General features: G+C 43.1%; 1 protein-coding gene across 3 annotated transcripts in view; it reads left to right on the top strand.

Moving 5' to 3' along the window:
- Slc24a3 (solute carrier family 24 member 3) overlaps positions 1-26341 on the top strand; it is a 487613-nt gene that overhangs the window by 257288 nt on the left and 203984 nt on the right. For 2 of the 3 annotated variants that reach the window (XM_087188635.1, XM_087188636.1), the window contains exon 3: positions 21934-22051. The exons of the other annotated variant lie outside the window; for it this stretch is intronic. In XM_087188635.1, the coding sequence (XP_087044761.1) occupies positions 21934-22051 (118 nt within the window). The remainder of the gene's footprint in view (positions 1-21933; positions 22052-26341) is intronic. 3 annotated transcript variants of the gene reach the window in all.

Below are 26341 nucleotides of genomic sequence, written 5' to 3'. Positions count from 1 at the left end.
ATGGGCCTGAATATTTGAGAGAGAGGTTTCCTGGGAATGGATGCCCGGCTCGTGTTTAAAGTTTAGCTGGAAATAAAATGACATTAAAACATATACAAGAAAAAGATGGAATCACTGTATAACCCTGCAATTCTAGTTTAGGCTGTCTGTCCAAAAGAATCAAAATCGGGGTGTTTGCTTGCAATGTTCATGACAGCCTCCTTCCCAGTAGGAAGAGGTGAAAGCAAGCCAACTGTGTATCGACAGGTGAATGGACATCGACATCAATAGTAGATATACCCACAATGTGGTATATCTACTCAAGGAATAGTTTTCAGCCTGAAAAAGGAAAGAACTGGGGTTCTAGAACCTCATAACCTTGAGGACATTATGCTCAGTGAAAGACCCAGTTACAAAAAGACCAATACTGTATGATTCATTTGTATGAGGTTTCTAGGGTAGTAAAATTCATAAAGACAGAAAGTAAAATGGGGGTTTCTAGGGGCTCAGGGGGTGGGAATGGAGAGCTGTTGTTTAATGGGAAAAGGCTTTCAACAGTCCAAGATGAACAAGTTCTGGATGATAATCACACAGACAGGGTGAATAGACTTAACATTACTGAACTGTACATTTTAAAATGGTGATTAAGGTAGAAATTTTTGGGTTATGTATACGTTAGCACAACTAAAAAGGAAAATATTTAAAGATAAACCTTAAAAAGTACAGAATGATACTCAGTCACATCAATTATTAGCAGAAGTACAAATTAAAGCTACATTGGGCACCATTTTTCCTGTACCAGTGGCAAAGCTTATAAAGTTACATAATTCAGTGTGTTGGCAAAAATCTTGCACTGCCAGTGGTTGAAAGAAAAAAATTGGATAAGCCCTTTGGATGGGACAGGTGGAACATCTGTAGCCCAGAAAAAATTGACAGCTGCAGTCAAACACAGGCACACCAGGAATATTGTTTAAAATGACCATCAGGCTATGCATATCATGTTTATATTAAACATAAATGAGTTTTGTGTTTAGACTTAGTTGTTTCCCCAACATATCTCATTACATATATGCAAATATTCTAAAATTCAGGAAAATGTAAAATTCGAAACACTTCCAGTTCCAAGCTTTTTGAAAAAAAGGATATCAACATAAATTTAATTTCCATGAAAATCTTTAAAATATGTACAATTAGCCATCAATTACCCATCAATTTCCCTGTCAGGAGGTTACCCTCTAAATATTCTTGTCCAGGTATACAAAGATTCATGCAGAGGATCGGTTGCAGCCCAGCCTGCAGAGCACGTGACAAGCAGCAGGCTAGAAGTCCAACCCCCATCCCCGGGGCAGTGGTTCAATGAGTCAACCTTACACTCGGCCAGTGCACCAGGCGGCTAGATTCATGGGCCCATGTGCAGAGATTTGGGAGATGTGTCAAGTGAAAGTAGCAGCATACAATCCACTGAGTTTAATTAGCTGCCATCTGTGTAAAAAGAAAGGCGGCAGTATGTAGGCCTAAGTGCTTGATATGCATAGGGACACACTCAGGAGACTGAGCAGCCTGCCTGTATCTGGGCCAGGACTGGGTGATGGGGACACCATGCCTTCATCCCTTCAAGGACTACATTTCAAAAGCATGTGTCATTTATTCTGAATAAATACATGCTACTCAAATACACAAACACTTTTGTAGCTCTGGCTGTGATGACAAGCCAGCAACATCAGCCTCCCAGCTACCTGGAGGACTTTCTGATCCACAGCTCTAAAGAGCCAAACCATCCAGCTTCACCAGCTTCCAGATGACACCTGCCCCATCCATCTTCCCCACATTGCTGAAATCTCAACAGAGAGGAAGCAAGCAACCTGCCCCTAGAAGAGAAAGCCCTCTCAAGGAGACAGAGAGGGAGCCCCTCCATGCAGCTGGCACAAGCACTATCTTCCACTCCCTTGTCCCTAAACTTGGGTGCCTTTCACTTGGGGTGGGGGTTATCCCAGGTCATGCGCTATTGAAGACCTTGAATGATATCCTCTGTGGACATTGTTACCTGTGATGAGTCTGGTGCACGCTATCAGGGATGGCTGCAGTATGGGTGTGGGCTGTGGGCAGGTGGAAGAGGTACCGCTCTGTTCCAGGGTGCTGCCCTAGGTTCACTCCCCACCACCTGCCCCCTGCTTCCCTAGCATATCCTTGCCAACCTACAGAAGGAGATTCTCCCCACTAGGCCATGGCACTAATTGGGAGAAGAAATTGTTTTTATTAGTGCAGATTAGTAATACAGAACAGTGAGATTTGTTTTGGTGTATTGGTACATGCATGTAATGTATTTTATTTTCATCCCTGTTACCCCCTTCTGTCTCCTTCCACATCCCCTTTCCCTATCCCTAAAAGTTTACCTTTTAGTTTCCTGTCATGTCTTATTTATTTTTTAATTTATTCATTTGTTATGTGTGGATATAAGAGGAAACATGTACTAACTTTCTGAGACTGGCTTATTTCATTTAACACAATGGTCTTCAATTCCATCCATGTTCCTCAGAATGGTGATTTAGTTATTTATTGCTGAATGATATTTCATTGTATATATATAACATCTTCTATATCCATTCTCTTGTTGATGGGCGTCTAGGCTATTTCCACAGCTTAGCTATTGTGAATTATATTATTATAAAGATGGGTGTTCATGATCACTACCATTTACTGTCTAATTCTTTGGAGATTATACCAAGAAGTGGTAGAGTTGGATCAAATGGAATTTCTAGTTTTAGTTTTTTGAGGAACCTCCATACTGATTTCCATAGTGGTCATACTAGTTTACATTCCCACCAACAATGTAGAAGGGCTCCTTTTTTCACCACATCCTCACCAACATTTGTTGTTTTCTGTATTCTTGATGACAGCCATTCTGACTGGTGTGAGATGGGATCACAGCGTAGCTTTGATTTGCATTTCCCTAATTGCTAAAGATATTGAACATTTTTTAAATACGCTCATTGGTCTTTTGTAGTTCTTTTGAGAAGTATCTATTGAATTTATTTGCTATGATTTCTTTATTTGTTGGGGGATATTTAAGTTCTTTATATATTCTAGATACTAATCCTCTTTCAGGAGAGTAGCTACCACAGATTTCTCTCACATTCTGTATGTTGTCTCTTCACTCTGTTGGTTGTTTCCTTTGCTGCGTCAAAACTTTTTTATTTGATATAGTCTTATTTGTTGATTCTTTATATTATTTCTAAGCTATTGGGGTCACATTAGGAAGTTTTTGCCTGTTCTTATGGCTTCAAGTTTTCCTTGGACAATTTCAGTTTCCATTCTTCTGTTTAGGTCTTTGATCCATTTTGATTTGATCTTAGTACAAGGTGAGAGTTACAGATCTAGTTTCAATCTCTGCACATGGATATCCAATGGGAAAAAGAATTTTAAAAGTTTAAAAAAATCATTATCATAATAAATGAGATTCCTAAATTATAAGAACAGAAAGACAAGCCGGTGTTTGCCAAGGACTAGGAGTTGATGCTAGGATGAATAGCTGCCTTTGTCAAAACCCATAGAACTGTAAACCCAAGATGCTGAATTTTATCAAATGTAAGTTTTTAAGAAGTAAATGAGGATTTCCAAAAGGAAATATCTGCCTGCTAGTGAGATAAATTTGAAAACCAACAGCCCCTCGTTTAAGGGACCATGGTCCCCGGCTCAGCCCACAAGCTTCCTTTATTTGTTTACCTCTCCTTGTCTCCATCCATGGGTCCCACTGCCACATCACAGCAGTGGTTCTTGTCTCCTTGCAGATTCTTTCATGCTTTGTCCATCCAGTGGCTTCAGTGACCAGAAATATTTGAGAACACAGATGATGCAGTGTGGCTCATGTTGTGGCTAAAGCAGAGGACTTGAGTCCTACTGTCTGCCAGATTCCCTAGACCCACAGAATCAATAAAGATGTGGCACTGCATGGGGAGCCTGGAGTTTGGAACCATCAGGCTTGAGTGTAGATGTGGTGAGGTTCTTTCTTCAGCATGGAGCTTTGCCCCTTTGAGTGATGATAGAGGTACTGACACTAGGGTTGGTCAACTCTGAGACTAACTTGCACACAGTTACTTAAATGCCCAAATCTATAAAATGGGGGTAATAATAGTAATACTTTCTTTACAGAAGAGTTTAGAAAATGTATTAGGTAAATACAGAGTGTTAACTATTTCCTTGTAACCTTTCATTGGCATCTCTATGCCCAGTGCATAGGAGATGCTAAATGGACTTTTCTTGAATTGAATTAATGCCCTGTAATATAATAGTGAGAGTCTCAGACTGGAGACCACTGGAAATCTGTGTCTCCTTCCAAGACTGTTTTCTCACCACATTTGTTCTTTTTTCCTCTTCATATCTTAGTTTTCGTATATACAGCTCCTTTTTCCTTAATGCCCTTTGACCAAATCCATTTGGCTTTTCTTTACTGCTGACTATTTTAATAATAATGATAACAACAGTAGCACTTAACAGTTTCTGAACCAAAATATCCTTTGCCTGGTTGAGTAAGTGAGAAGACTGAGGCCTGGAGGAGACATATAGCTTATCTGTTATCCCCAACCTCATACATATTTAGTGGACCCAATGCTTTCTGGAGAACTAAATCCAAGCTTGTTGCACAGTAACCACAGCATGAGAAGACATCAAGAAATTCAATTTTGAGTCAATCACAACCCCTGTACCTGCTCAGTTGGCATGGGTTGAGAAGGTGAAGACATGGGTCTGTAAACCACATCAATTTATGAGGGAATTTACAGGTTAAGCCACAGCTACTCAATTCCAGAAATATTTGCCAATGTCCAGGATATTGATGCTACTTGAAAATCATGAATTTCTCTTCTAAGCCTTCTTAGAATGATGTTCTTTTTTGTTGTCAGATTCCCTATGGAAATTTGGTGCCATATGTTTTTTCCCAATGTGGCTATATATGAGGCATGTTTCCTTCTTCAAATTTGGGATGAATTGGGATGTGATGATGATCACCTCTGTGTATTTATGACACCACATCCAAAATAGATTCTTCCATAATATACCTGTCCCCAAAAGACCAGTGAGAATGATTAACAGAGACTTTCTTGTGCTAGGCAAGAGAAGAATTTGGGAGCCCTGGATAATGTGACTCTCATTATTAGTCTGGCATTTGTCCCACAGTCACAGTTCTGATTATGGGGCCTCAGGTAGTGCTCAGTTCCCTCATCCAGGCCAAGCAGAGTCTGGAAGGCAGGTGCTTTGAAGCCCTGACTTGGATCACTCATCCTGGCATTGCGCTTTGCTCACATCTGAGGATGCTACCTCCCCCTTCCTGTCTGAAACACTTCCATACCTGGTCTGAGAAGTTGGGAAGGGCATCTTTTATACTGCAAAATAAAATAAAAGCAAGGGAACTTCATTAGGGAACTTCCATAAAGAAGCCAGCATGGCACTCCAGCTCCACCCAGCCTAACAGAGCCCTGGAGGAGACACCTTGGGACTCTCAACTCCCCATTACAGGTGTCCCAAGGTTGCATAGTTTTCCTAGAATTCTGATTTCAGAAGTCATGCATGAGTCCAATGGGAAAATTGGCTAAACTGCACTTCAGCCTTTTACCGAGGGACAGAAGTACTTTGTTCAAGCTGCACTTATGGACAGTCTCAGAGCATAGTCCTGGATACTTTCTCATTGCTTCTCTCCTTTTCTACACTCAGGAAAGGAATAGGAAAGCTGTCCTTAGAACTTCAGGTGAGGGTGCATAGCCTAGTATAATCCATATATTCAAAACTGCTGCCTGTAATTTCTTGAACCAGAAGAGCATTATCTCACAATGAGATGGAAAATTACTAAACTGTGAATCCCATTGCAGAGAACAAGAAATGGACAGGTTGCCTGCCATCTCCATATAATTGGCTTGTCTTACTCAGCTTTCCATATGTGTGATAAAACACCTGAGAAAATCTACTTAAAAGGAGAAAAGGTTCATTTTGTCCCCTGGTCAGTTGGCTCCACTGTGCTTTGGGGCTGTGGCAAGAGAGAACAGCATGGCAGGGAGAGTGTGGTAGAGCAAAGCTGCTCAACCTCATGGCAGCCAGGAGGCAAAAGGGGGGAAGGGGGTCCCAATATCCCTTTCAGGCCACGACCACCCACCACCACCACCAATGACCTAACTTCCTCCTACTCAGCCCCACCTCCTAAGGGTTCCACAGCCTCTCAGGAGTGCCTGAGCCTTTGGGAGCCACTTCAGATCAAAAAAGATAGCAGCCTTGTTTCTTCTGTGAGTTTGTATTTTCTCACTGTATATGGATTTCCACATTTCAGGATCCTGAGTTAAGATCACATGTTTTAATGGCAAATATTTCACTTTATTGTAAAAATTATTTTAATTACCATTGCAGGATAAAGCAGCACATGACTCAAGAAATTTAAGTAAAGGATATAGTGATGTATTTGACATGGGTTTGTGTCCTTTATTGCTTGTTCACAATTCACATTTACTAAACATCTGCAATTTGTTGTACACATTTATATTTTTCTCTCTCTTATGGATCTGTTTCCCAATTTAGTTTTTCAAATGAGCTCAAGGGCCTTTGGATGTTCCAGGATACTATCAGCCAGAAGTCATGATTCAGAGCCACCAAGGTCCTTCCTGGTGGGATTTTAACTTCTGTCCAGCTTTCAGGGGCCCTGAGTATCTGTGGGTCCTGAACTGTCTTTGGAACGTGGAAGAAAATCTACACTATGTTCTGAAAAAGATTGGTGCAGAGGGTACTTTATGGCATGTGGTCTTTTTAATTGATGGTCTATGTGTTAGCGTATGGTAGGTGCTCTTTCTCTGGAAGGTGCTTTTCCTTTACTAATAATGGAGTTTGGTGCTGCCTCATTTTCTTTCTGAATCCAGCATTACATCTTGGAGGCATTGTGTAGAAGGAAGTGGAGAGTGTCTTTCAGAGTAGAGAAGGTTCCTGTCCTTGGGTATGTGTGCGTGTGATCCTGAATGGCTTACCTATCTCTGCATTCATAGACTTTCAGGGACACCCAGGAATGGAGGCCTAGGGCTAGCTGAGTGTCCGCAGGCTCACTTTTAGCCCCAGATTGTCCATATGAACACTGTCAGTTCCCCCAAACTGTCCTTCAGACCCCAAAGGCCATATGTCCTCCCATCTGTCACTCTGGATGGTGAGAGATGGAAGTCAGTCTTGAAGCCAGGGTTGCACCTCACCATTGCTCACCCAGAGTTCTTTGGGAATTGAGAATGTGGCTCCTGGCTAACTTCCCCAAACAGAAACTCTTCTCAAGAAATCAGGCAGCTGAATATGCCCCACCCCCCAGCCCCAGCCAGGTCTGCACAGCCTGAGAGAAGCAGACCACAACCTCTGGCTTCTTGCTACCAAACTAGCTGCTTTCCAGGCACAGAGGCACCCAGATGCCCCTCATGTGATCACGTACATAATTAACTACCTTGAAAACCTCCTTTGAGAGCAGTCGCATTTAAAACACTGAAAAAACCTGCTAAAAGACAAGACTTAGGCCTCAAGTGATCGATGCGGAGTTGTTAAGATTAGAGAGGTCAGGGTGAAGATTTCACTGATGCCCCAAATGTTAAAAATAAACATATTCTTCACTTTGATTGATCTGCACCTCAGACCCACTTTCCCGAGGGACATGGAAGGCCTGAACTCTTCTCACGAAGTGGCTGGGATCTGCCTCCAGGGCAGCAGGGGACTGGTCTCCCCACTCCTTGGTCCTTGCTGTCTCTCACGGGTTTTAAAAAAATGCATCTGTAGATTTTATATAGATACGATGACTGGCTTGTGAGGAAACTGTTCTTCTCTCTCCTCCCTCACGGTAATCTCTACAATTGTTCTTTTTTTAAATTCTGATTTTTTAATAGTTTTTCAAATGTTGTGTTATTGTTTTAATTCTTCTGTGTTAGTCAAATTATGGGGTGCAATGTGAAAATTCAGTCCATGTATACAATGAGTAATAGTCAAATCAGAGTAGTTATTTTTGATTAACACATAATAATTCTATATATTTATGGGGTACCATGTGATATTTCAGTAAATGTATATCAGATATACTGATCAAATCAGAGAGGAGAAAGTAAAACTACTTATATATAACTACTATGTATATTTTAAAATATGAAACATTAATAAAATTCAGTTTTGCCTTTTCTCCCTTTCCCACACATCAGGGTCTCATTTTTGGCAGTGATCATTGCAAGTGTGTGAACTAGGCCCTGCGGTCCTTGGGGAGTAGGCCTCACTGACATCCTGACATTTCAACACCAGAATGTGGCACCACTCATCTATTGCCCAGACCCCACCTGAGCTCCCAGGGGCATCCAGGGAGGACAGGGGCGTTTCTCTTCTTTCCCTTTATCTGTGTGCTTCTTGTTCTGACTTTTCCTGGCCACTGCGTTTTCCTGTGCATCACTTCCCCATCCTTGTTAGTTACCTAATCTGTCACTTATCTAGTCAAAAGTGGTTCTTTAGCCAGTCATGATGGTACACACCTGTAATACCAGGACTCTGCAAGGCTGAAGCAGGATGATCTCAATTTCAAGCTCAGCCTAGGCAACTTAGTGATTTAGTGAGGCCCTGTTTCAAAATCAAAATAAAACAAAGGGGCTGGGAAGGTAGTTCAATGTGAAGGCCCTGGAGGAGGAGACACCCTGGGTAGGATTCTCAATTCCCCATTAATCTCCACTACTAGATATAGATAGATAGATAGATAGATAGATAGATAGATAGATAGATAGATAATTACTTCAGATGCTTCTTGCTTCCCTCCCATGCCCTAATCTGTGTGTCTGCCATGCTCCCAAGTGGGTGGAACAGAAGTGCATTTGTCATCCATGCCCCATAGCACAGTAATGACCTCAAACCCTTGTCCTTGTCCTTGACAAAGGCTCTTGTCAAATCCTTGTCCTTGATAAGCAGAGGCAGCATGGGGAACCCTGAGCTCCTGGGAATCCTCAGCAGCTCCTCTCTACTCCCAATCACAGGCTTCCCAGAAGTGGGGCTAAGATGACTGACTGTGTCACTTACAGAGGATTCACTGGTAAGGGGCAGGGGAGGAGAAAGAGAAAGCACTGACTCAGGGCGTGACCACAGTGAGAGTCATGCCCAGGGCAGCTTCACTCTAGTAGGGGACTGTCAGATGTCAGTTCTGCCCATGAGATGTCCCCACTTTGCAGCCACCTGCCTCCATCAGTATTAAGGGCCCCAGGCAGGGGACATCAAGGCCCAGGTTCCTCTGAAAGTGCCCTGGGGCTGTCATTTGAAGGGAGAGGCAGGTGCTGGCTGTTGGAAGCTGATAGCACAGCAAAGAGGGAAGGGTGCAGGTGAAAGTCAGGGGGTGGGTGCTGGAGAGATCCCTCCTTGTCCACTGTGCCCCCATCTGAAAGCCAACAGGGGACATGGGTGATTTGAGGAGGCCTCCAGAGGACAGTCACACATGCCCTCCTTACCCTCAGGCCAGACATGTGCTTTATGGGAAGCAGGATAGTGCTTGGTAGAGAGGGTAGGAGAGGGAAAAACTGGATTTTTAATCTGGTTTTTAATCTTTGAGTTATGTGGTTTTGGGCAAGTTATTTGTGTTTTGGAGTAGAATCTCTACCTCTGTGCAGTAGTGACAGTTACACATTATCTGCCAGGGTGTTTGAAAGGCTGATCAAGACAATCCTGCCTGTTCTGAACCAGAGTCCTGTCTGTGGCCACTGCTCAATGTGTGAGAGGTCTCAGGGTCGCCATCTTGGCCATTCCAAGAGCAAAGAATTCTGGGGATTTACTGATGTAATAGATATCACCCCCTCACTATAATCCTTAGGTCAAAGGTCTAATACTTCAGGTTTCTGGATTTCATGTTTTTATGTTGATCATATCCATACAGTCCCTAGATTAAAATATTATATCCTTCATACTTGCTTAAATTCACTTTCAAAAAACATTTATTTTTTAAAGGTGATTTTATTATCTCTTACTTTAGCAAGATAAATGTTTTTACAATATTTAAGTAACTATTAACATTTTTAAAAAATTGTTTTTGAATGGCCTAATATCATCTCAGGCATCCTGGGAAGCTCATGGAACACAGTGTTTGGAATTTCCTACTATGTAAAGCTGTCCAACTATATCCAGCCATAGTGATGGGGCTTATGTAGCCCTGTAGATTAGGAACAGCTAAGAGTATAGCATTTCTAATCTTTCTAATAACATTTCCTATTTCTGATTGCTGGTATCTGACTAAGGCATGGAATTATTTCTGACCCTGAGGTTGCTTGAGGGGCTGGTGGCTAGCTCTTTAAATTAAATGGTTGGGTCTGGCCTCGTTGCCATGGTGACAGGAATCAGTACAAACTGACCAGGTAACCAGCTTGATGGGGAAGCTTCACAGGTGCCTTTCTCTGCCAGCCATCTCAGTGGTTCTCAGTCCCAGCTGTCATCTCAGATCACACGTCTGATGACCCAGCTTGGAGAAGCCTGAAGCCCAGGGATCCAACACGCATACCTTGGAGGATACACAGGGTGCGATGATACGTAAAAAGGAAGAGTTAAAAAGATAGACAAACAGAGTGAATGCTGCCTGTCTGTTTATAGATGGACAGTATGCAGTACAGAGTAGGCTCTCCAAAGCTTTTGTAGAATGAATAAACCAAGTAGTAAACCCATACTATAGAATAACAATCAGGCATCTTCTCCTCCATGTGCATTGATTGGCTATGCTCGGCACTCTGAGGACCAGCCTTGATACAGTGCAACAGTTTAGCTATGAGAAGTGCTGGCGGAATTCGAGGGAGTGGGCAGCAGATCCGTAAGAGGAAGAGAGTCTGGGCACAGACTCAGGAAAGAGGATGGAGTGCAGCATGGGAACTCGTGTGTGGAAGGTCAGGAAGCTGAGTTAGGGGTGGCTGTTCTGAGGGTAGACCAGGGACAAAACTCTCAGGCCAAACACCAGCTCACCCACTACTTCTTTCACCACAGAGAAAAGCAGTCAGCCCTCCACACCCTAGAAACATGGAAATAAGGCAAATGCTCTAAGTGTGTTCTATGGATAGGCCACTCTGCTCCATATCTGTGGCTCCCCTGGGGGCCTAGCACGGAAGGAAATACTCTCTTTGGCTTGCTTGCTGGACAGTGTAGCTCTTGGCTCTTGCACCCTAGGTCTGGCTTGTTGCATTCCAGGTTAAAATAGCTCATACTCCTTCCCAGCCTCCGTGGAGTGAGAGAGAGCCTGCAGTGGTGAGCTTCCTGGGAGTGAGCTGTCTCTGCTTCTCCACCTCAGCCACCAGGCCTGTGTGTGAGCAGCAGCCATCTGAGTTACCTGAATATCTAGACTCTGGGATTGCCCATCTGCAGGCCTGGCCCACCCAGGTCAGTTCTGCCCCAGGAAAACATTTAGAACATTTTAGTTATTTTTATGCAGGAGAACAGACTCTCCCTCTAGAAGTCAAGTTGGGGGCCCTTCAACAGAGAATCACCCCTCAGTAAGAAGGCTCAGTCTACAAGGGATACACAGTCAGGTAAGCAAACTCTGCAAATTTGGGTGTGTGGGGCATCTCAACAAGGGTGCCCAGTTTCATCCAAACCCATTATCTTGCAAGGGATGAAATCATCTGGGAAAGAAATTTCTTACTAAAATATGCAACTCTCCCCTAGATTCTTCTTTAGTCTTCAAAGGGAGATTTTGGAGATGGAAATCCTCCCTGATTTTAAATATCCCAGAGATGTTTAGGGGGAAGAAAAAGCACAGTTATTCCTCAGTGCCAAATCTGAATTTGGTTCTGTGCTGCCAGTCAGTTTCCAGGGCACACAGCCTAGATGGCAGCTTTGTTCCTGCCCAGAGTTTAGATTGGAACGGGTGCTAGAATGCCTGGTCCAGCTCTGGGCTGCAGTGGAAGGATTAAAGGAGGCAAAGCTTGCAGTGGTCACCCCTAAGTGGCCAGGGACAAACTTCCAGAAGCTGTGTGCATTTTTCCTTTTAAGAGATGCTTGCTCCTTTGAGGACTTGGAGCAATAGCTGCTCAAAGAGTTCGTCCCTAAAGCACAGATTCCAGGGTGAGTTGACTTGTCGGTGGAGAGTTCTCAGGAGAAGCGGGTGAGATTCATAAGGCTCAGCAGAAGGAGGCAGCACACATGAGGCCTTGGGTGAAAACTGGCCTCAGTCTGATCACAGGGCAACTCTGGGACAAGGATAGCACCACAGAGCTGTGCCACAGCCAATAGTGGGGACATCAGCTCATGAAGGGCTTCTGGGCCCGCACAACAGCACCTAGGACAGGGACAGAAAGCCTTGTCGTCCTATTTGGGCTTCACACTTACAGGGACACATTATTCATCCACTGCGAGAGCTCTCTTTGCCATCCAAGCCATACTCCTTAGCAGGCCTGACATGTTTTATGGTGGGATGGGGAGGAGGGTGACTACCTGCGCTGACATAGCTGGTCAGACTTAAATGCCTTCTCCTGCATTCTCCATTGTCGGCCACAGAGGCAGCCACTCAAGTATTCAGCCAGGGTCTTTAAAATGTGTGGGAAGAAGAATGGATTCCATTTGTTTCAAGGCACAACAGTTGCCCTAGGAATGGCAAGGCTGGCTGAAATGTGTGTGGTCCTTATCTCTCATGTGGAAGACTCCCTTCCCCTGCATAGCTTGTCTCATCCCAAGCCAGTCACTTGGACTTCCGACCTCTTCCCTGCTTCTTCCTTTCTGTGATTTGGAAATGGTCAACAAAAATGACAGTATGTTCCGTTCCCAATCCAAGTTGCTATTCTCATCCATCCCACGTGGTCCTAATATCCAAATAAATCCCCCACCAGGCTGGGGTGGGGCACCTTGCTGTCACCTGAGTGGGTATCTGTTTCCAAAAGATGAAGATGTAACCACAAATTCTGCTCTCAGGGCTAACTGGATGTAAGCTTCCCAGGAAAAACAAGATTAAAAAAAAAATGACATGATGAACAAAACCAGAAATGTCAGGAACACATTCAAGCCCAGGAAAAGGCTGGGAGAAGACAGTCCTGCAGCAGCCTCCTGCTCATGGTTCAGACAAGTCAGACATGCCTCTGGGTCACCCAGCTCCCCTCTGCTGGAATAGACAGTGGAAAGTTGGCTGCAAGTAATTGTTTCTGCAGCTTCTGCACTCCCTGCTCATCTCCAGCCCTCCTCCCTTCCCACTGACAGCTTCCCAGAGTAAGTCTTGTCTAGCATCTGTCCATCCTGAACACCAGCCAGCCTCTCTCAGTACAGCAATGACCCACAGGCCTGCAGGAGTCCCCAAACCAAGCATGCTCGGACACCCTTGAAGCTGCTAGGCACTGCACAGGGGTGTGGAGAGCAAGGTGCTGCCCACCACCTACCCACCAGCTTGTACGCCTGGTCTCTGCAGTGATCTAGCACAGGATTCCTTTAGGATGAGCAAGGGAATGTTGGAGGAAGAGGCAGTGACTGTGTGCCTCCTGGGTGAGCTAGCACTAGCATCTGTGAGAAAACGAGGCCAACAGCACCACTGGGAAAACCTGATGGCAGAGCAGGCATTGGGACTAGGGAAGTTAGGAAGTCAGGAAGGGCACTGAAGCAAGCAGAACCTTGGCAGGGCTCCTCAGCTCAGGGGGGCACTAGGTGCAGCCTGGGTGTGAGCTGCTAGGAGTGGAGGTGCCCCAGGGTCACAGTGAGCAATCAGGACATTCAGAAACAATCAGTGCAACAGGACCATTCTTCCTGTTTCTAACTTCATTCTATTGTCACTTGGGATCTTTCACAAACCCTGATACCAATGTTTCTTGCCTCACCCTTGTAAATATTAGAATCCAGCATCCCAGAACCACACACTGTGCAGATGATAACACGTGGCCCAAGCACAGACAGACTCACTGCAAATGTGCCTCATGTTTTTCACTGGGAGGCACATTGGGCACTGGGAGAGGCCAAGGTGATTGTTGGCTTGTTCTCAGCACAGGACAAATGTCAAGACACAGGAGGACATTGCCACCCAGAACTCCTAGCCAGGCCCTTTCAGGGTAGAAGGGCTAGGACCATTTCATCTGAACACCAAGCCTGGGATAGGACAAAGACATTCCCCACAAGGCCTGCAGCAAGACGCAAGACTGCATCCTCTGGTGCCTGCAGCACCATAAAAGGCGAATCAGGAAATCAGCCAAGTCTAGAGTTGGGACCCATTCTAGATTCTAATGCACTGTGAAGTTTCACTGCTCTTACCAATTCTGGGGGAAGTCTTTTCCTTCTGGAGAGAAGCAAAGCTCGCATATACGTAAGCACATGCTTATTTTCTCTGAGCCTAGGGAAATGTGGACCAAGTCACATTTGATGTAGGTTCTGAAGAGGCTTCTGTGGTGGGGAATAGGGCACTTGTCTTAGAAGATCTGGCCCCACGACCACACTTATTTTGTGAATGCACCTTAGTTTCTCACTCTGTGATACACAGAGCTCTTAGGGCTGTGGAGGATCAAGAAGTATAACATCATGGAACAGTGATACATGAACATATTAATAATGAATCCTGTTTCCTGCAGAGCTCAACTGTTTGTTTGAGGAGAAATTCATTAAAGGGCACCCACCACATTAGAGCACAGAGTGGCCCTGCTCCTCTCCCTTCTGCCTACCTCTCTGCTTTCCTCTCCAGCTGGTAGCCTCCCCTGTGATATGTGAGCCAGTCCTTCCACAAGTGTCCACTGGGGCTGACTCACCCTGCCAGCCTTGCCTGCTACTCCGGCATCCGGGCATCCTTTCTTCCCAACCTCATATTACTGCTCTATCTCATCTCTGTTCATAGCTATGGGTTGCTTACAGGGATAGTTATGGAGAAAGTTATCCATCCAGATAGAGGCAGAGGGGGCTGGGGATTTAGCTCAGTGGTTCCATTGCCTGCTTTGCAAGCGCAAGGTCCCAAGTTCAATCCCTGGTACCAAAAAAAAAAAAAAAAAAAAACAAAAAACAGATAGAGGCAGAGAGGCAGACTGCATCTTCCAAAACCACTTCAGTGACTCCTGGACCACGCAGCCTTCCAAAATCTTGGCCTTCCCCCACCAAGGATCTAGAGGTAGTCAGCTCTCCCTCCCCTTCAGACCAGCCAGAACTTAGCAACTTTCCAGTCCAGCAGAAGGCAGTGGAGATGCCTTGCCAGACTTCCCAGGTTAGGTTGTAAAAGGTCGCTACTTCCTCCTGGCTCTGTCTGATAGATGTACGTCACTCTGAGCCACTACATGAGAAATCTCATGCTACAGAGATCATGTGGAAAGAGCCATGGAGAAAGAAACCAAGGAGCCCCAGCTATCCCAGCCCCAAGGTGTCTGAGCCTCGCTAGGCCAGGTGTTGCACTGATGAGTAGGGCTGACCTCTGCGGCACCAGGTCTGGCCACTGCATGGTGGGAGTAGCCCAGTGAAAGCCCTGCCTGAGCCCAGCCTACCCAGAATGTGAGATGTAATAGCAACATGTTAGTGTTGACTTCAAGCACTGTGTCTGGCAATGATTCTTATGCATCAGCAGGTATGTGCAATATGCATGCATGCTGCCTTGGTTCTGGTTGCTGACATGAAGTACTGTATTAGCTGATTTTTTTTTCAGTTTATAATTTTTTTAAAAAATTCTTTTATTGGTACATTGTAGGTATACAACACAATTACATTTCTCATTGGGAATTGTACCTTTACATGATGCATCTTAGTTCTTATTATTTCCCCATTCCTAGCCCTCCCTTCAGGCCCTCCACCCTTCCCTATTTACAATGACTTTATTTCCATTTTTTCCATTTCTCAGCATTTTTCCTTTCCCTTCTTTCCTTTCCCCTGCCCCTCCCACTAACCCTACCCCTTTGGACATTTTCTTCCTATTTTGCATTATCGATTATTCATTCTAATCATTGGTACATTTTAGGTATACAATATAATGACATTCATCGTTGGAAATTTGCACCTTTACATAATCTCTCTTGGTTCTTATTTTTTCCCCTTCCCCTGCCCTCCCTTCAACCCCTCCATTCCTCCCTATTTATAAAGATTTTGTTCCTATTTTTCCATTTTCTCATATTAATCCCATTCCCTTCTATCCTTTCCCCTAGCCCTCCCACTTCTTTCCCCTTTGCCCCTTTTCTTCCTATTTCACATTACCTATTATACATTTTGTCCTTATTTACACTTTCAGTTTCTCACACCAGAGAAACTATTTGGTATTTATACATGTGTGTCCTATTTATTTCACTTAAGAGTATTGCCTCAATGTGCATCCACTTAGCTATAAATGTCTCTAATTTCTCATTTTTTATGGCTGAGTAGTACTCCATTTTATTAAAAAACCACATTTTCTTTATCCAGTCTCCAGTTGATGGGCATTTGGGCTGTTTCCAAGTTTTAGCTATCACAAACTGTGCCTCTATGAACATGGGTGCACATATATCACTGTGGTATGATTCTTTTAATTCTTTGGGGAAGATCCCCAGCAGTAGAATAGCGGGGCCAAATGGGACTTCCAGTCCTAGTTCTTTGAGGTATCTCCATACTGATTTCCACAGTGGTTGCCCCAGTCTACCCTCCCACCAGCAGTGGAGCAGGGTTCCTCTTTCCCCACAGCCCTGCCAGCATTTGTTATTGGTTGATTTCATGATAGCAGCCATTCTTTCTGGAGTGAGGTGGAATCTCAGCATTGTTTTCATTTGCATCTCTCAAATGACCAGTGATGTTGAACATTTTTTCATGTATTTATTTGCTATTTCTATTTCTTTGTCTGAGAAATGTCTGTTCATTTCAGATGCCCATTTTCAGATTGGGTCTTTAAATTTGCGAGGTCTGATCTTTCTAAGTTCTTTATAGATTCGAGATAGTAGACCTTTGTCTGAGGAAAAGCAGGTGAAACCAAAATTTGTTTCTCACAGTCTGGAGGCTGAAAGTCTGAGATCAGGGCACAGTGTTGCCATTTTCAGGTGAGGAACCTCTCCACCTACTTCTGTATCCTGCTGTCGTGGTGGAGACAGAGCAGGGAAGCTAGCTTGCTAGTGATCTCACAAGGGTACTAATCTCCTTCACTAAATTACCTCTCAGAAGCCCATCTCCTAACACCTTCACCCTAGAGTTAGGATTGCAGTACACCATGAGGAAAAAGCATTCAGTCCATTGCATGTGTACTCAGATGCATAGAAGTGCATCCATGTATAAACACGTAGACACACAGGTGTGTGCACATCTTACTATATACATGCAATGTACATGTATGCATGGTTTGGGGCATAGTTTGCCTTCTGTCATCCTTATGTTTGTGGTGTGTGTGTGTGTGTGTGTGTGTGTGTGTATCTGACTTTCCCAACTAAGCTGTACACTCCATGAGGCCAACTCTGTATTGTATATTCCCTTAATATCCTGTGAAGACTTAAAACAAGAGAGCCAATGTAGCATCTGTATCCTGGACTCGAGTTAAATTGATGGTGAAAAGTGTGCACATCTGTGTCCCTGAAAAGTCAATTACAGGATGCAACTGTGACCATAAACTGGAGTAATTCTGACATTGGATCTTTCTCAAAGGAACCCTGTATCCTTGGGAAGAGCCATTTGCCTGAAATTCCTGAGAAGAAGCCACTTGATTTGCTTCTGTGCCATGGACCCAGAGAAAGACAGTGCTGTTCTCTGCAGCCCTCCGGCCAGGGACACTGGACTGCGGCCTCTTAGAAGCTGTGAGGCCTGCCCCTGCTTCCTTGGGCCTGGATCCCTCCAGGATTTGCTGCTAAAGCAGTTCCTGTGCTCCACTCCTCATCTGAGCGTTACCTAGGAGATCAGAAATGTTTATGCAGATCAACCAGTTTGATGGTCTAATCATATCTGTTTGAGCAATGCAAGAAAATTTAAATATTAGGTTCTCTTATCGAATATAATGTTATTTGTATTCAAAAAGTGGCTCAAACATTGAAAGGATCATTTTTTAAAATAATTACTTAAATAGATTTTCTCCATAGATCTATATGAAATGGCCGGAAATTTAATGTTTATGAGAAAAGATCAAAGAAAGTCATGACAAAAAATTTTTCTCCAGTTTTTAAATATCTGCCATGTCATTTTACTCCATCCAATAGGTGAATTTAAACCCAACAGCCAGCCAAGGGATGAGCTACCATCCACCTTCTTCCAGGATGTGATGAACCAGTTCTTAGATGGTGGGGCTGGTGAGGGGATGTTTATTTCTTTGATCAGCCTTTTGCTCATGTGGCCTGAGATGTGTCCTGGTTCATGACAATAAATACATTGTTCTGTGGCCTCTGTCATGACCAAGGTCATTATATCATGGAGTTATGTTGTTCGATCTGTCTTTGCATGATTTTTGTCTCAAAATATTTACACAGATTACTTTAAGGGTTTCTTCTCATCTATTTTCAATCCCAGCAACTCTGCAGTAAAATATAATCCCACAAAGGACACAAAGATACCAGATGACACAAACCCAAAGTTCTGAGGGGACCCCAGGGGTCACTGGCTTGGAAAGGAAGATCTGTTCTCCGATGAAAGAATAACATAATGTGAAAACTTTTCCTCCTACTTTGTTTTGCCATTTTTTTCTTCACCTTGAACACAAATTGTGGTATTTGTTATCTCGGTCTCAATTAACTCAAGAACAAGGCATAATTTTCTTTTACTTTCTTTTGAAAATAAGTGTTTTGCCTTGCAAGTGCAAGGTCCGGAGTTCAATTCCTGGTACAAAAAAAATACGTGTGTGTGTGTGTGTGTGCATGTGTTAACACTTTTATGTGTTTTATGTAATGGCCAGACTTGGTCAAAAAATTTGTTTGCTGCCTGCATTTATTTCCTTTTCATAAAGCTTCACAAATTTGTCTGGACTCGAAAAGCATTTATAAAACACTCACTTTGTATTGCTGTGAATTTCAATTTGCTGACTTCATGTGGGAGATCAAAATCGGACCCTGATGAGGAAACTTGTAAGAGAGCCTTCTGATTCTGAAAGAAACTGGAATATGATTTCCCTCCCTTGGCTGTAACTGGTTTCCAATGTTTTCTTGCCTCAGAACACACATCTGTGCCTAAGAGCCTCCAGCATCACCTGCCAGAGACATCAGAGCTGCCACAGATGCTTGCTTGGAATGGCTTGACCTTGACATATTTATAGCCAAGGGCTTTGGGATGCTATAGTGACCCTTCCTGTAACCTCCTTGTGGTATTCAGTGCTCCTTCTGTCTAATCCTCGGTGTACCATGTACTTTAGCATCAAATGAGGTTACTTCCCAGTCTCCTGTCCTGTCTTGCCAGCCCATCCCAACAAGCTTCATCTTCCCTAGGTTTTTATTTACTGCTGGACCAGACAGTTACTTCATGCTGCATTAGTTCCGCAAAGTCTTAATGTAACTAATAGCAAGCTTTGGAAATCTTCATGTCAATTTGGTTTGTTGCAAATTTTCTTGCAGCAGGCAATGACAATGAATATAATCTGACTTCTAATCAAGGTAGAGTAGATTGTAGTGGATTAATACTCATGTAGATAGAATTATAAACTCAACAAAATAAAGAAGTTACAATGAATTAAAGTTCTGGAAAGTGAGTGGAGCAAGCAGAGGCTGGAGGCAATATGAGCTCTGAAGGAAGGAAGTAACATGGATGAGAGGCTCAGCACTTGGCCTTTCTCCTTAGGAACTCCATGTGTGCAGTCTGTGAGGATCCAAGCTCAAGCAGAAGCCCGGACTTTACTGAGCTGAGGCATCGGAGATTAGAGTCTGAAGCTCCCAGAGCAGCTAGAAATTTCAGGAACCATCAGAATGGAAGGAGTCACAGAGGGGCCCCTTAGGTCTTTGACTGACCCCTGAACGCTGCATGCTTGGGGAAGACTCCAAAAGGCCAGAGGGAGACAACAGCTGGAAGGCTGAATGGCTGAGAGGGAAAACAGGGAGTTCCTAGAGCTAAATGGGCTTGACAAACTGCTTAGACTTTTCATTAAGATCCCGCAAGGACCACATCCAAGACTAAAGGCACTATCAAAAAGGCCAGCTAGAATAAAGCCTGCTGCCACCGCAATGGATGACATTCAGTCATTCCAACAAAGCCAGAAACTTAAAGCCACCCCTAAGAGCCAACCCTCCAGTAATCCAACTTCTTTTTAGAACAAAATCCAAGGCTTTTCAGAAGAAACCAACAAATTCCAGAGTCTCCTCAGTGAACCATCCATGTAGTCAAGTATACAATAAGAAATTACCAGCCACTGATCAAGGAGATGATAAATCTTACTTTTGTCTTACCTGCTCTAAACTGCTCAGTCTTGCTCTGGTAACTGGAAGACAGCACAGTGACCTTCCTAAGATGTTTTCCTTATTTAACTTCTTGTTCTTAGTCTAGGCCTTAAAAGCCTAGTTTGAGACCAAAGCACATTATCAAAGCAAAAGGCACGTAGACTTTTTCATTTAAAACTATAATATACTATCAACAGAGCCCAGTGGTAATCCACAGAAATGGATAAAAGTATTATTTTTTTGTTTGCAGTAATTATGGTCTTCTCTTAATACCTGTATCTGTTCATAATCAGTGACAGATGTTTTCTAAAAGATGGTTTTATGATATTTTGAATCTAGATTTTTGACACTCCAACTTAGTTATCCAACAAAAAAGTCCCGAGTTCAGATCTACACTTAAAAGAATTCCAGGTGTAATTGGTAAATTCTTAAGTGCTTTGATCTAAAACTGCATACAAATGATAAAAAGAGATCTAATATGTGATAACATGAAAGGATAAGTGATTTCCTGAGGGTAACATCTGCATTTGCCTTCAAGGAAGAGCCCAGAGGTTGCCAGTACAAAATTGACAAGTTTGATTTTGCCAGATGAATTACCCAATATTTTATCTTCTTGAAATTTACTATGATTTTTCTTAGATACTTATTTCATTATCACAGACTAGATTTCAAGTTAATATTTTATGAGTAGAAATAACTTAACCCATATTCTTGAATGTATATAGTATTCTTGAGGGATTGTATTGAAACACTTTTAATCTGTTTCTCTCTTTGTGAGTGGGTTAGATTACAGAAAAGATACAGGTCAAAAGAAATGATAGTGTGGATCACTATCACCACAACCAAGGAGTTCCAGCTATTCTAGCATTTTAGAACTTTGTTATAAAAGCGTCAATGTAGAGAAATAAGGAAACATATGTCCCCATTCCCATTCTTATAACCATGGCAGATGTTGTCAATAGATTGAGATGCTCTACCACTCAGACTCAGCCAGTCATTCCCAGTCCACTGAAGAGATAGGAGATGAGACTTGTTTCCCATACCTGAAATGAACAACCATGGAATAACATGGGAAAGAAAGAGAGCAGGTTTTTGAAGGAAGCAGAGAGAAATCTTTGTACCTCTCTCTAGTTCTTTCTGTTACCATCTTCCCATGTATAGGTCAGTAGAACACAAAAGGTTACTTCTAGCTCTGAGATTTTATGATTTAACATTTAAAACTGTCACTGATTTAGAAACTTCCAGTCATTTAGCAAGCACACTTCATCTTTTGTAAAATAAATGCTCAAAGAATAAAAATGTCCAATGTGGATTTCTGTAGGGAATTACTACATAAAAGAACTATTTTAAGCTCATTTTTCCTAAGAAAATGTTGCATGAAGCCTCATCCTTCCCAAGGGCACCGAGGGAATGCACATGTTTTCTAACTATTGTGGGTTCTTGTAAGAAATCATCAAGTGGGCTTCTGTTTGCATCAACTGTTGGTCTGACTTTCTCTGGATCAATAAGCAGACCTAGGAACATAAGCAGTATAGCACCTAGATTGGACCCTAAGGTCATCCATTCAAACATTCTGTCTCTTTGTTGGCACCAAGGGACATTTTGAGGAATAAAGAAGTCCAAGAAAGGCATCCAGTCCTGAACACCACAGGGATATTTACCATAAATATTTTATTTTCTTTAATGAGAATTCATTACTGACATGGTCTTGATCATCCCACAGGAACAACAAATGCAAACTGTGTGCTACAGATCGGTCTCCTATCTGCTGCCATGTCTGAGGCCTGCACACTACATTATTCATGAGATCACTGTGCTTTCTACAGTAGCTGCTGGCTCAGGTACATGAGCAGTACCGATGTCGTGGTTTTTTATTATTGATACAAAAATATGTTTCTAGTTCATCAAATTACATTTCAGTGCTCCGCCAGGCCAAACATCGATGTAACTAATGATCAAGGCTCTTTAGTTCCAAAGAATGCCTGTTCCTTTCCAGGAGAAAAGCTTGTGGGATGATTGTTTAAAATCTCCTGCCAATATGAACATGAGAAAAAGAACTCTAAAGTGGAAAACAAGGAGCTTCTTCTGGGTGTTGGATCAACTTCAGCACCATGAAAAAGGAACAAGGGCAGTTTCCCAATCCGCGTTCAGGGGTTTGTGGTTTCATAATGCTAGCTAGATTGCAGGATGAATCATTTCTCTATAAATGCATGGAATTAAGTCCCCTGAACATTGCCCATAGAGACTATAGCCATTGTTTAGGGGGGAAATTCACCTGAATATGGATGCGTTCTTTGATGGAAAAAACCCCTAATCTTTGTTGAAATAAAGAGGTACAGGAATGCAGAATTCTCAGTTCCCTTGGTCTGAATTTGAGCATGCCAGAAGTAGACTAGGGGGTGGACTCAAGCGTGAAGAGTGTCTTTGGGAGATCCTCTTGGGTTACAGAAGTCAAGAGGTGGATTAGTGAGACAGGGAAGGAAAAGCAGCTCGTTACCAGGGCTGGGAACTCTTAATGTGTAGAGAAACCCTCAGGTTTATCCAAGTGGAGAGGAGGTTGGGGTATTTTTACACCACCCCCCATCAGACTTTGGTTGAAGGCTTCTGTTGGGAGAAAGAGAAGAATTAAGCCTCCAGCATAACCAGCCTGCAATGCACCCTTGCTCAGCTTTGGAACAAACTCTCAAGAAGAGATGTGAGAGCTAGCATATCCTTAGCATGACAATGGGCAGACCCCAGGACTGTGGGTAGAGCACTGATGTCTTAAATGCATGCCTTGTCCGTGTTTTTCCCTCTCCAGTACTTTTTAAAGTCAAGAAGAGCCACCACTTGATAATTACTTACCTGGTTCTAGGCTCTGCATATGTCATAAGCATCTTCACAATTAATCTTTACATAACCACATGAACTGGTGTTGTTTTCATTCTCCCATTTTGCATATTAAGAAAGTAAGACTCAAGAGGTGAAATCAGAACTCATATGTGGTAAAGGAGGAATTCAAATCCACGTCTTTGGGCTCTTATAAAACCATGGTTCCCTGTGGTAAGCAAAAGTTATCTCACAGGCGTTTGTCTGATCCAACTTTTTTCGATGGAGTTGACTAGTAGTACATTTTTGATTGATAGTTGGATAAGGCTCTTCTTTACCATAACTTGTTCTTACATCCTCCTTCATAAAGATATTTTTCCATGATTTTCCTTCCCTTCACTCATTGGCCCATTTGAATCTGAGCTTCTTTTCTGGTTCTTGTGGGGAAAGACTTATGCCCTTAAATACAGAGAAAGGGGAGTTGATTCTACCTTCTAATATGGAGGAATGAATATGCTAGAAAGTCAGATCCCACTTTGATCCTTGCTCCTCAGTTGATATCCATGTAGACTTGGGCTAGTTACTTACCTTCTTTGGGCCTCAAATTACAAATAAGTAATTTGAGGATAAGCTTCATATTATGTAGAACCAATGAAAATGTGAGAAATGCGCACTCCATATAAGTTAGATCTGTCCTTAAATTTAGGGACCTAAACTACTCAGATGATTTTGCAGTGTTATGTGTTCCCTTGCTCCCAATTTAACCTTTCCTGTAATCAGTATCAATTCCTTAGTGATAAAGATTATGGATCCTTTATCTTTCCATAACTTGGATTGAGTGTGGTATCTAGAACACGGTAAGGGCTAACTAAATATGTGCTTTTTGGCACCATATTGATTTGTTAATAAACTTTCCTAAGTAATTAAGACATAATCCTTAGAACCAGATACAGATTCAAAAGATGACTTCGGAGTAGCCTGCAGTTCCCTAGAACACCCAGCATCCTCCTTCTGCATGATAATCTCCATCTTGCCCTCTTGTGTACACTGACATGCCTCTAAATCATTTCCAGAGACAAAACATTAAGAAATTTAAGTTGTACATACTCAAATTGATCACCCGTAATCCTAAAATCTGAAATTCACAACAGTCTCAAATCTGAAGTTTTTTAAGCACCTGCATGGCCCCACAAGTGGAAAATTCCACACCATGAAACTTCATTTCATGCATAATGTAGTTTAAAATACTGTATAAAATTACCTTCAGGGTATGTGTACATGAAACATAAATGGATTTTGTGTTTGAACTTGGGTATCAACTCTAAGATGTCTCTTTACGTATAGGCAGAGTCCAAACAAAATTTCAAAATTTGAAACACTTCTGGTCCCAGTCATTTCTGATAAAGCTGCTCAACCTGCATGGACACAGGTTCTCTTGTGGATAATTTTGTTCAAGGACTTCTGTTATGAAAAATATGTTAACTTCTAAATAAATACTCATTAGGTGACTGTTGTGTGCCACACATTTTGCCATTCACCAAGAGACAGAAGAGTACACACCCTGCTACCTCTGTCCTAGTCTGGTGGAGAAGACAGAAAACTACCAAAATTTGTTCCAAGGTGAGCAAGGCGTTATGTGCAGAAGGCCAAGGATACCAAGGACCGTATAAACTATAGCATCTCTTGCGACAGGCTAGGATGTGCTGGGTAACAAACAACCCTCTCATATCTCAGTGGCTACAAAAACAATGTGTTACTTTTTATGCATCCTGCCTAAAAAAAAAAAGTCAGCATCAAGGTCATGGATTCTAATATGTCATTCAGGGTCCAGATTGATGGAAAATTCATCCTAGCACGTTTATAGGAATAATGAGATGAGAAAATGCAAGATGGCAAGTTAGGCCCTGACTTTCAGAGACAGCTGGCATACGTGTCATTATCCTGACATTTCACTGGCCAAACTAGCTTCATGACCCCACCTAACCATGAAAGGAGTGCAGAACATACGCCTAAGTCTCTGGGACAAAAAGAACTGGAATATTTGTGGAAAACCCTAATAGATGTCAGAGTTGTAATCCAGTTGTTGGGAATTTATTGAAATGCCCCCCCAACCCTATTTCTCAGCTAATAATTCTGCCTTTATATAAAAACTGCCTCCTGAGAGAAAGACCCTCACACTTACATTCGTTTCATTTATTTCATTCTCATGGACCCCTGCCTGGTAGGTGCTAGTGACAGAGAGACAAATGGCAGGGCTTTTGTCCTCAGGGAGCTCACAGTGTCCCAGGACCTGAGGTACATGTGGATAAGCACATGACTACAGTATGGATGGAAATCATTTGATGGGTGCTTTCATGGTACACTAGGTGCAGAAGAAGAATGGGGGAGTCTTTTGGGGAGCCCAGTGAACATGTCACCTGCCAGAGTTCAGAATGTTCCAGGCAGGGAAAGTGGGGACAGCAGGTTTTACTGGGGTGCAGTGGGAGGAGCAGTAAGGCTGATGAAAGTGTCTGAACAGCAATGTGAAGTCACCCATTGATGCAGGGAGGAGTTGGGCAGCATTGGGACCACATGTGGAGGGCAATGCCAAGAGGCCAGTCAATCGATTTGCACTGGGTGCTTTGTCATGGGAAGGTCACTGGGATGAGAGACTGCTGTCCTGATGGCTGCAGCAGCCCAGATTCCTTTGGCTCAGACATGGTGAAGGATCTGTCCTCTTTAGGACCTGCTAGTCTCTGTCCTGGGCTGTTGCTGGATAAACATGCAGTGAGCATGTCTAAAGATGGTATGGGCAGCCCTGCTGCATTTTCCCCCCAAATAAAACAAAACACTTTTCCCTTCTCTGTAAACCTCTGTTTAGACTCATCCAACTTGGCCTCGTGACCACAGCCAGGAGACAGAAGCAGGGCTGCTGATTGCTGTTGCTTTGGAAAGGGGGATCCACTCTGCTCTGGGCTTTGTGATTTCCTTGGGAACTGTACTGATGCTGCTGCTGGCCCCAGGGCTGGTGGAATGAACTAGAAACAAAAGTAGGAGATGAAAGAGAGGGACAGAAAAAGACTTCAAAGATATTTGAGGAAACTCTCAGTGAGGCCAGGCTGCCCCATTCTACCTGAACATGTAACTGTCCCCCAACATGCCACCTGAGCCTAAGCAATGTCCCAATGCCTAAACACAGGAGGCACATGCTACTCACACAATTCCTGTGACTAAACACCATCCTGAAGATGCAGTGGCCAATACAAGGGAAGAAGGAGTTGGCAGTTGGTGGATTTCAGCACCTAGAGCAGTGTGGCCTCTGCACCATGGACTACAGCAGCCCC

Source organism: Heterocephalus glaber, unplaced genomic scaffold (assembly GCF_053883595.1).
Source record: "Heterocephalus glaber isolate CG9 unplaced genomic scaffold, H.glaber_assembly_v1.0 deba00001532, whole genome shotgun sequence".
In the NCBI taxonomy this organism is placed as follows: Eukaryota; Metazoa; Chordata; class Mammalia; order Rodentia; family Bathyergidae; genus Heterocephalus; species Heterocephalus glaber.
The sequence above is the reverse complement of the archived record's forward strand: the minus strand, read 5'-3'. Positions and strand labels throughout refer to the sequence as shown.